The following is a 10,495-nucleotide window of genomic DNA, read 5'->3' on the forward strand; positions in this document are numbered from 1 at the left end:
TTCATCTGCACTACCAAAAACTGGGGAGACAGAGAGACAGAGACTACATAGTTGAACAGAATTTAGGCAAACTATCTGAATCTGTGCCATAGCAAATCAGCTGGGGTGGCTGAAGAGCATCTCACCCAACTGACCAAAGCAGCACGTTCAAAAACATTGCTTCCCATGCCTGTCCCAGTCAAGACTGTCAGACATCCCATGAATCAGTTCCTAACTCTGACTTATCCCAGCTCTTCCTTCCATTAACCCAGTTTATGTAACTCAAAGCCTGTAATTAATACTCTTTTTAAAGTTATGACTACTAAGACACATGGAGCTACACTGGACATTAAGCTCAGAGTAGCGTCCATGCAGGTTGCATTTGGGGGCTACTTTTCATTACTAAATTTGTGAAGACAGAATAAGTTCTACAAGTATAAGCAGTTTATTTGACCATGTACCTCACCAAAACCTCCAAAATATTCCCTTATTTTCTCCTCAGGTGTGTCTGGAGATAAGCCGCCAACAAAAATCTTTTTAACAGGTTCTTTTGTTTTCATGGCTTTAGCTCTTTTTGGATCAATGACCTTTCCATTCAGCTTGTGTTCCTTCTGGTCCATGACCTGTGGAAAATTAAAACATGTTCTTCTTCATGGTTCGAGCCAGATGTTTAACTGATGTTTTGAGCAAGGCCCAGTTATTTTATACTCAGTTTTTGTTAATGCTATCACTTCAATTTCAATATTTTGATTACAGCAATAACTTGTTGCACAAAACCAAACAGTTCCATGATTTTGATCACTATCCACCAACACAGACAGTTCTGACAAAGCCTTTCAAGTGTTACCTGAAGTCATGTTATCACCCAAGGGAAGTAAGAGTGTAACGTTCCTCAGAACACACTCTACAATCCCATTCTCAAACCTCTTGAAGTAAAGAATCTGTACTTCAGATATCACCAAAGGTCAATGAAGGTCAAAACTTTCCAGTGTCCTGCATCAACAGCATTTTAGAAAGGTTAACAGCCGATTTTTGCTTGGATAAAGCCCAAATCTATCAAACCCAGCGACACTACTCTAGGGGTTCATGTTACAGCTCTGGAATGCAAAGACTTTAAGCTCTCTCTGTAAATTACCGCTTTCACAGTAGTAGGCAGCAGATGTTTATACACAGTATTTTTGAAGTGCTCAAGTCCAGTGACTTGCAGTACACTCTGCATCCCCTTTCAGTATCCAAAGCTATACGTTAGCAATCACTGCTGGTCCTGGCTACTGCATCATGAGTAAGACGGTTTAGGAAAAGAACCTTTCAATAAGCATCTTAAATATATTATATTCCAGAATCATGTTTAACAGATCATGTACAAACACCTATGCATACAACCATCTGAGTGCTCTATCTTTGGTACCTAAAATTGAACATGTTGTTTCATTACATTAATACTACCTTATCTACGCTCTCCGATTCCTTGAAGAGTACAAAGCCGAAGCCTCTTGATCGCCCAGTGATGGGATCTAACTTCAGAGTGCAGTCTACAACTTCACCAAATTTAGAGAAATAGTCCTTCAGATCTTTCTTTGTAGTGTCCCAGCTAAGGCCGCCGATAAACATTTTCCTGTTAAGACAAGATGGTTAATCTGTTAATGTGTCTTACCCAAAAACCTGTACTGTCAAGTTTTATGAGCAGTTACCTAATGTAAGGAACAGGCCTGCACTTCTTGAGAACTTGCTTAAATGATCATAAGAGTGCCACAGCATCTTCTGCTGCAGTTGCTTACTCTCCTATCTCAAGAATTTACAAAGAGTAACAAAAAGCTATTTTACTATTTCCTTGCATCCCCAATCACTACTGACCCACGACAGGCTTAATTCCATTACCTGTGGAGCCTCCACACAACTGCTTATGAAACAAACACAGGCAGAATAGATTTATAAGGCAGTGCAGTTAAACAGAAGCATTTACATGCTAGTCTAGGCTGGACATGTGCCAATATCAGTAAACTAAAACAAATAAAGAAAAGTTTAGTCAAGTCCCCTTCCCCAGAAAGCAGTAAGAAACCAAAGTATTGAATGGTCAAAACTTATCTTTCCTCCCCAAACCATGATATAAACACATGGCATAATCCAATAGAACCACAGGAACATCTTCCCAAAATCCTACCCACAGGACCGGTGTTGCTGGGCAAATGTGTACAGCAGATAACCCTGATCATGACTTGTATTTTCAAAAGCAAACTGAAAGCTTAGAAACAAATTAGGACCATTAGTAGGCCTCGGGGGGAGGGGTGGGGGGTGGGGAATCAAGAACTGCTGTGTCTTGAGAGGAAACACTTTATGATTTGCATCAACTAAAAAATCAAGCCAGTACACACACAAATGACACATTCCGAGTTGTCAGACATAGGGCTTATGCACCCACCCTAAAGAGGATTTGGTCTGAGATGATCTCTTCTAATACTAATAAAGAAGATTTTACAGTGGGCTCAAAACAAAAAGCGTGATCCATTATGATCTATAAAAATGCTTCCTACAAAGCTTTGCCCATTTTCACTATGCCAATTTATTCCACAATCACATGCACAACTGAAAACCTGAAAAACCACTGTAGTATCTTTCCAACTCCTCCACTTTCCACACACATACAAATACTTCTGCCAATCATGTGCAATCACATTGTACTTCCACAAGTCAAACTCTCTCAAATCAAAAGCTGCTCATGGGAACCAATTCTTGTTGGATTAGTTAATTCTGTAAGAGCACAGCAAAAGCATTCAGCTTCTGATAAACATATCCAGCTTCCACATAGATGATGGGGTTCAGGAGCTTCAGATGTTTCTATAAAAAGTCTTGAAGTCTAGCAACAGAAGTACCAATTCCCCATCCCTTTATCCACTTTTCCCATTAGTTCCAGATCTCTCTTCAACAAAGCATGTAAAGCCCTTTCTTATTTGTTTGTTTTGTGCGGTTTTTTTTAAGCAGCAAAACAGACTACATACAGAGGATGCAGCATCATATTCCTGACACATGGGGGACAGTGACACTCTAGCAGCTACCACCAATCATGCACCTGCTACCTGACATAGAAAACACCTGTTTGATGGTTATTAACATAAACATACAAAACCTCTTTTATAGTTAAAAAACAATCAACATCAACATAAAAACCTCTGCTTTATATCATGAAGCACACGACAGACCAAGAAAACCACTTTGAAATTGACAGCCCACTGAAGGATTTTCTTCCCACCATGCAATAACTGCGAGTCCAGCTACAGAGCGGCAAAACACGACTGCTTCAACTTGTCACTACAGAAGCTACCGCCCGAGCCCCTCCCCTCCGCGGCAGACAGTAGCCCCCCCCCCCCCCCCCGCCGGAGCGCAGGCCGGGTAGCTGCAGTCACTATCGCGCCGCGGCGGCCTCCCTCTCCGCCGCTCCTCCTGCCCCGGTGCTCCCGGCGAACAGGAAGGCACAAGTGCCCGAGCGGCGCCGCCCGCCCGAGCCCCGCCGGCGGCCCGCCCCCGCCAGCTCGGTACGTGACGTCGCCGCGGCGCCAAGTAAACAAACAGGGCGGCGAGCGGGGCCGCGCCGGGCTAGGTCGAGCCAAAGGGCCCTGGGCCGCGCTGCCTGCCCCAGCAGGACGCCGCCAAGGGGACAAAACCGCGGGGCGCCCGCGCCGCCCCCGCCGCTCACCCCTCATCCTCCTCGTTCTTGCTGGCGTCGATCTTGGCTCCCTCCGACTCGATCCCGCCGCCGCATCCCCCGTCGGCGCCCCCCACCCCAGCCCCCGCCAGCCCTTCAGGCTGCTCCGGCGGCTCCGCCGAGCTGCCTCCGGGGCCCGCCGCCGCCGAGTCCATGGCGAACTGCTGCTCCGACATGGCGCCGCTGCGACTGACCCGCGCCGGCTGCCCGGCCGGCGACCGCCCGCCGCCCCCGGCCCGCTGCCGCTTCCACCCAAGGCCCCAGCCCCGCTCGCGGCCCCGGCGACGGCACGAGCGCACCAAGCCGCCCTCTTTTCGCTCGCTTTTTTTAATGGCGCCGCCACCAACCCAGCCTAAAATGGCGGACGGAAGGAGTGCGGCGGGCGCGATCACGTGACACAGCCTCCCGGGGAGACGGCGCGGGGGTGTGCGCCGTCCCCAGGGCCACTGGAGCCGTCGGTTGGGGGCCGTTGTGCGTGAGCGTCGCCAACCGCAGCGCTTCTAGGCTTTTTCGTACGGCCGCTGCAAGAGGAGAGCACGGGGCGAGCGGCGGCACCTGCCCGACGCGGGACCGGAGCCTGCAGGGCCGCCTGAGCTCCTGGGCACCTTGCAGCCTGTGAACACCCCCTTGGAGCATCTGGTGTCCGGAGGTACCGAAATGAATCTTTTACCAAAAAATAGAAAAAGGTGCCACCCGGAGGCACTGCTGGTAAGGACAGCTTCTGCCTTCCGGTGCTCTTCGGAGAAGAGACACAGAGAACACGGAGTCACATACCACCGTGACTTCTCCCAGCAGCCGTGTGCCGTTTTCTCTAGTTTGTAGCCAGCGGTATCAGCGAGTGTTCTCTCATCCAACCTAATCGCTAAGATCACAGGAACCTCAGGTCTAGCAACTGCTTAACCCATAGCAGTTAACGGTATGCAGCTCTTCTGTATGACAGGAAGAGAATTAAAATACCCAGCTGCTGGAGAGAGAAATAAACACTGAAATTATGGTTTGGAAAGTTTTAGAGAAACCTCTACCCAGACTACTCCTTTTGAAATTTTGAAAGATCAGTCTCCCCTGTGAATCAGCAACTCACATTTCACTTTTCTAACAAGCAAGGTTTATTTTTGATGCATGACTAGATATTTGTGCTGAGAATACAACCTAAGGCAGACTACTTCAATCCCTCGGCCTCAAGCACAATGTGTATGCTCACTTACCCATACCAGCTGTTCCTCCTGTTCAGAAAAGGAGCTGCTGGCTAAAGCAATTCCCCTTCTCTGGCAGTTCAGGCTTTTGTTGCTTGCTAGCGTACACAAGATGGCAAACCTGTTTTCTTATCTAGTTAAGTCCAGTACAGGATTTAACTTAAAGGAATAGACCCCAACTTGTACAGAAATGAGCTGCTGACCCTGACGTTCAGGAATTTGTAATCTCCTGCTTGGGACTGGAATAGACAGGGAGCAATTGCTCTAGGAAATTAAGTTATAGCACTGAGTAGTGTAGAGCCTAAATGCTTAGAAAAACTGTGAAAGGTGATACAGGTCTCACCCTTCAGCCCCTCAACCAGCACTAAGCTATCAGCATGAAAGAGGTGCTGCTGTAGTTCTAGATCCCTCCCATAAGAGATAGGAAATTGGCCATCTGGTACCAGACCACTGTCCTCTTTTCTGCACCTAGCATGAGACAGCTCTGCTGTCTTCCACAGTGATGCTAACTCAAGGCACTATAGTGCTCTCAAGACAAATCAGGACGAGTGGGGTGTAGTGAGCTGTATACACAATAAACTTGTCTTGAGCCATTTATGATCTCCAGAAAAGTACCTACCATTTTATACAAGTATAGTTACACCACTGTTAAGCTGACAGCCAACAGCAACACTACACATTCACTTAAGTAAGCATTTATTAGAGAATCCTTTAACATGAAATTATACAAATAAAGTTTGTATAAACACAAGTCCACATTGTGTCATAAGATGAATGGCAAAAAAAGTAAAAACTATAGAAGAAAACTAGTTGGATGCTATGTACAGTTGGACACAGTTGTGTTGTACACTAGAAGTCTTTACAAAATAGTCATTTCCTCTCACGAAGACCACCCTCCATTCACTCATGATGCGCTGCAAAATGGCTTTGTTGCAGTATCTCTACCTAAAAATCAAGACAAAATGTATGTCAGATCTGTGCAAGTTACCACAAGAATCGTTAAAAGGTCCATTTTCATGAACTGCTTTAAGTCTTCTATATATTCCTTTCTTCACTGTTAAAGATCACATGCATATTTATTAAGGTAACACAAGATGTTTTGTTACCCATCAGTAATTTATCTTCCCAAATACAGCCATTCAGCCCATTTAGGAAGCTGTTCCAGAACACACAACTGATTTACACTGTTAATCAGGCTCTGGATCAAGTTTTTTTTCCCCCCACTGGAAACACTGCTAAAAAGGTTAAAAAGGTTTCCGATTATTTGATAATCCATCTAAATGACACTCTGTGCAAGCACAAGTCATGTTGATTTAGTTCAAACAGTCCACCTGCATATGATCTTTAATGTTTTTGCAGATTTAAAAGTTCGTTTTTGTTTGCAGATTTCACTATTAGCTATAAAAAGAAAAAAGCAAGCATTAAATCTTAAAGAATGCACACTTAAAATGAGGTTCCACAATTGAAATACAACACTAAACAGAAGACCAAATGATTAAGCTGTAAAGGCATTTATGTACTTTAACTCCTGTAAAAAACCATTTAAGTTAAGACACTTAATCTCCAAAAAGATTAAAAAAAGAAGCCAAAGTCTGAAGTTTTCCACTTTAATCTTTACGCTGGTACATGAAGTTGGAAGAGACCATACCACAGGACAGCGTTTTCTGGTGTATGCCTTGCGCTCTGCCTGCAACGTGCGACCCCAGAGATAGACGTGGTCAGGGTGACACACGGCCTGCAATGAAGTTCCCGCTGGCGGGTACAAACAAGGTATAATGTCAGAGTTAGAAGACAACATTCTTGTTTTCCTTAAGTTGTACCCATTTCAGTACTTTACCTGTTAATACTTCTAATAAGTTTAATTATTCCTCTAGACCACCTGGTACACAATGCAAAACAGAAAAACTCTTATGTTTTTCTGAAGTACTAAAGAAGATAAAGTCACATTTTTACAAAGTTAAAGATCTATAGACACTGTAGGCAAAGCTGGTTTAAAAAAAAAAGTATTTTTTTTAAGTTAACAAAAGCTTAATTAAAGAAAAAGTCATGCTACGCAAGTTTTTACTCTTCATTTGTCTATTGATCTTTAAATTAGATTAGACATACTCAGAGTGGACCTTGCACTCATGTACACACCTGTTTCCTCAAGTACTAGGTACTGCTTTAGTACGGCTGGTAGTTGTTTTGGTGATTGCCACCACCACGAGATGCCTTTCCGTATGTGCTTTGTTGACCTGTAGATAACATGGGCGGGGGGAGGGAAGACAACCCAGAAGCATTAGTATCTGAGACTCCAAAGGAGATTGTTCTCATACAGCACACCAACAGCGCAACTCTAAAGAGCCATGTGTTATGAGTAAGAGGTGTTACAGACCAAGTTACTAGAAGAGGCCTCTGTTTAAAGATGCATGCTATTATTATCTGGAATGAGATCAAAACCACTTACCACTGTAATCTGTGTATCCTGGCCCATATCCATAATTGGGATAGTTGTACCCAGAGTAGTCATATCCTCCATAGCCACTGTAGCTTTGATCACTGTAAGCGCTATTGTAGTTTCCATATCCTTGATCATAGTAGTTATTAAATCCTTGATTCCAGTTTTGTCCCTGACCTGAAACCAAGCATAGAATTTGTAAGTTACAGAACTGATTATTTCAATCCTCTTCTATGCCACTTCATCTAATGGTCTACAGTAATCTTTCTATGCCAGAACTATTACCTGGAAGAATCCTCTTACCTTCCCAAGAAAAATAATTTTCTAAAAAGAACTGAGACATCTCAATTTGGGTATGAGAGACGGGTCATAAAATCTCATCACCCACAATGTTTGAGAAAGACAGCAGGTAGTCCTGCTCATAAAAAAGCCAGGAAAACCGAAACAACTCAACACTGAAGACATGCACTACAGCAGTTCCTGCGGTTTAACTTCCACTTTGGATCATTAATTGCCCAAACACCAAGTTATATCACAGGATCAGCTTTACTGCATTGTGTTGGTTGTAACTGCTCGACTGAGATGCATTAGCCTGTTAACAGCTGATTGTTTCTCATCTATTCACGAGGTGTAGCAAACAAACAGCTCATGGTTTGTCACCCATAAGCCAACTAACAGTGTGTCCCTTCACATGAAAGGATAACTCCGCTATCCATTTAGCTGTCAACTGTCGGTATACAAAAGCACCCTACATCCAGCCCACCACTTCACCACTTACAAGCAAGCAGAGCAAGAATTGATTCTTAAGCTTCCACAAGCAATCACAGCCACCAAAATACCATTTACTAACAGGCTACTTTCTACATTCAATTTAAACACAAGATCTGCACGCAGCCTGAAACCTGGAATATCTACAAGAAGCTTCGTGTTTGGTACAGACACTTGAGCATTTACACAAATATCAACATCCAAACTACTCACCCCGTCCACGCCCCCTTCCACCTCCTCGTCCACCAGCCGCATTGCTTTTTCCTCCCTTTTGCTGCTGCTGCTGTTGCCTGTATACCTCTTTGGGCTGTGCTACTTTGATCTCACACTGTAAAGACAGAAATTCTTTAACTCACTGAGAATTTCAAGACGATTTTGTGAGCTGCTTTCAGGGAAGCCTACAGAGATGATTTTTTTCACATGCTAAGAACAAGATCTTCCATACCTTGCCTGAACCAATTTGATGGTATCTGCTTTCTAGTAACTTCTTTACTGGCTCTTCATCTGTGTATGTGATAAAACAAAAGCCCCTCCTTTCATTTGTCTTTGTGTCCATGGGAAGCTCAATGTTTTCAATCTGAAATCAAAAGTACCTATCAGCAATGCATGAAATCTGTAAGCAACTTCTCATGCTACCAGAACCACTCAGCAGTCCAATGTCTACGCCGACAGCTTTTGACAGCTACAAATCAGCCCATCACAACACTATGACATCATTAACATGCATATAGTTTTAACAATCCCTACCTACTTTTACGTAAGCCTGAGCCAGCTCTCTCCTCACAAATTCCTCTGTCTTAAGATAGAGGCAACACCGCACTTGAAAACCAGAGCTGTTCTTATATGCCATTATACTATACCTCGCCAAAAGCACCAAAGTACTCCTTGATCTGTTCTTCAGATGTATCTGGACTCAGGCCACCAACAAACACTTTTTTCGGTGGCTCCTTCCCTTTTAGGGCTTTTGCCCTTTTAGGATCTATTAACTTCCCATCCAGTTTGTGTTCCTTCAGTTCCAACACCTAAGAAATACACAAAGAAACAAAGTCTCAGATCACTACAGTGACACAGGCAAGCTTTGTACCGTCAGTCCACAAGGAATCCACTCACCTTCTCCACACTGGCGGCGTCCTTGAAGAGCACAAACCCAAACCCTCTCGACCTCCCCGTTACTGGGTCTGTTTTAATCGTACAGTCCACAACCTCACCAAACCGAGACAAATACTCTGTCAAGTCTTTCTTGCTGGTGTCCCAGCTGAGGCCTCCAATAAACATTTTTCTGAAATGCAAAAAGTACATACGAATACGTGTAAATACACGTGCATACAAGCACACAGCCGGGCGCAAATGCACGCGTGGAGCACGGAACAAGCCGGTAGATGCCGCCACAAGCCGAAAGCCATTAAGAAGCCACAGCCATCCGTCTCGGCTTGCAGTACCTGGCAGCCGCGCCCGCTGCTCCAGGCCGCAGGGGCAGCACAGGGGGAACCGCAGCGGCTGTCCCGTCCCGGCCTCGCCATTACACGTGGGCCGGGTCTGCCCGTCCGCCCTGCCCCGAGCCCGGAAGGGGCGCGGGCGCACGCCCCCATAGGCTGCCGGTGACATCACGCCCCCTGATTGGCAGCTGCCCCTCCCCACGAAAATTGGGTCACCAGCCCAGGACACAAAGGCGGGCGCGGCCATTGGCGGGGGGAGGGGGAGGGCGCGGCCATTGGCGGGGGGAGGGGAGGCCCCGCCCCCCCTCCCCCCGCGCGGCCCAAAAGGGCGGGTGAGGGAGACGGAGGAGTGACAAACACCACCCCCCCCCACCCCCCTCCGGCCCTACCCGTCGTCCTGCTGGTTCTTGCTCGCGTTGATCTTCGAGCCCTCGGCGAACTCCTCCGGGCCGGCACTCATCTCGGTTGCATCCTCCATGGCGGGGCGAGGGCAGCTCAGACGAGCGGCGAAAACAGCAGAGACCTTCGCAAGACAGAAAATGGCGGCGGAAGAGATCCAGGCACCGCCTGCACCGTCCTTATATACCTGCGCCGGCAGCCAATCAGCGCTGCCCTCTCTCCCGGCGCCGCAGCGCCCCTGGCGGCTTCCGGCGGGGCCGCGGAACCCGCGCGTCGCCGGGCGACCGGACCCCGCCCCGAGCCCCGGGCCGGCCGCTCGGGCGCAGTGCCGGTACTGCCGTGTCCTGCCGCGGGGCCCGGACTGCGACTTGCAGCCGCCATCCTCGCCCGCCTCGCCCCTCCGCGTGCTCGGTTGCTCCCTGCGCCCTTCCCGCCGGGGGCCCTGCGGCGAGGCGGGTGTCGCTGCCCTGGGTTCAGGGGACAGGGACCGGGACTGGGACAGGAGGGCTCCGGCGCGGGGCTGGGGGGGGGAGGGAAACGTGCAGCGTAGAAACCCCGTTCAGGCGGCGGCGGGGCGGGCGTT

At 47.2% G+C, this 10,495-nt stretch overlaps 2 protein-coding genes across 5 annotated transcripts in view; both read right to left on the reverse strand.

Annotated features, from left to right (window-relative positions):
- The window catches only part of HNRNPD (heterogeneous nuclear ribonucleoprotein D), an 8,754-nt gene extending 4,710 nt beyond the window's left edge, over window positions 1–4,044 (reverse strand). Inside the window, exons 1-3 of one of the 2 annotated variants that reach the window (XM_075421157.1) lie at window positions 3,671–4,044; window positions 1,426–1,594; window positions 441–602 (exon numbers count right to left, since the gene is read on the reverse strand). In XM_075421157.1, the coding sequence (XP_075277272.1) occupies window positions 441–602; window positions 1,426–1,594; window positions 3,671–3,855 (516 nt within the window). In that variant the 5' untranslated portion in view covers window positions 3,856–4,044. The remainder of the gene's footprint in view (window positions 1–440; window positions 603–1,425; window positions 1,595–3,670) is intronic. The other variant, XM_075421158.1, reaches the window with a different exon arrangement.
- Window positions 4,045–5,551: 1,507 nt separating this feature from the next.
- HNRNPDL (heterogeneous nuclear ribonucleoprotein D like) lies at window positions 5,552–10,081 on the reverse strand. Of its 3 annotated transcripts, XR_012764038.1 has the most exons (9): window positions 9,903–10,081; window positions 9,188–9,356; window positions 8,938–9,099; window positions 8,523–8,654; window positions 8,291–8,405; window positions 7,319–7,486; window positions 7,009–7,106; window positions 6,521–6,624; window positions 5,552–5,817 (listed from the first exon to the last, which is right to left on the reverse strand). XR_012764038.1 is itself a non-coding variant. In XM_075421159.1 (8 exons), the coding sequence occupies exons 1-7, from the start codon at window positions 9,989–9,991 to the stop codon at window positions 7,036–7,038; spliced, it is 906 nt and encodes a 301-aa protein (XP_075277274.1). In that variant the 5' UTR covers window positions 9,992–10,081; the 3' UTR covers window positions 5,552–5,817; window positions 7,009–7,035. The 3 variants fall into 3 exon arrangements, 2 of the variants coding, with proteins under 2 accessions (XP_075277274.1, XP_075277275.1); XM_075421159.1 differs by lacking the exon at window positions 6,521–6,624; XM_075421160.1 differs by having other exon boundaries at window positions 5,552–6,624.
- Window positions 10,082–10,495: the final 414 nt, after the last annotated feature.

This window comes from Opisthocomus hoazin, chromosome 5, assembly GCF_030867145.1.
Source record: "Opisthocomus hoazin isolate bOpiHoa1 chromosome 5, bOpiHoa1.hap1, whole genome shotgun sequence".
In the NCBI taxonomy this organism is placed as follows: domain Eukaryota; kingdom Metazoa; phylum Chordata; class Aves; order Opisthocomiformes; family Opisthocomidae; genus Opisthocomus; species Opisthocomus hoazin.

Bases quoted from the DNA above. Each gene is read 5' to 3' on its own strand.
- HNRNPDL (XM_075421159.1), bottom strand. From the start codon at position 9,991: ATGGAGGATGCAACCGAGATGAGTGCCGGCCCGGAGGAGTTCGCCGAG. The intron at 8,406-8,522 runs GTATGGAAGATC...CTGTCTTTACAG, and splicing joins ATCAAATTGGTTCAGGCAAG to TGTGAGATCAAAGTAGCACA. The intron at 7,487-8,290 runs GTGAGTAGTTTG...GCTTGGTTTCAG, and splicing joins TGGAAGGGGGCGTGGACGGG to GTCAGGGACAAAACTGGAAT.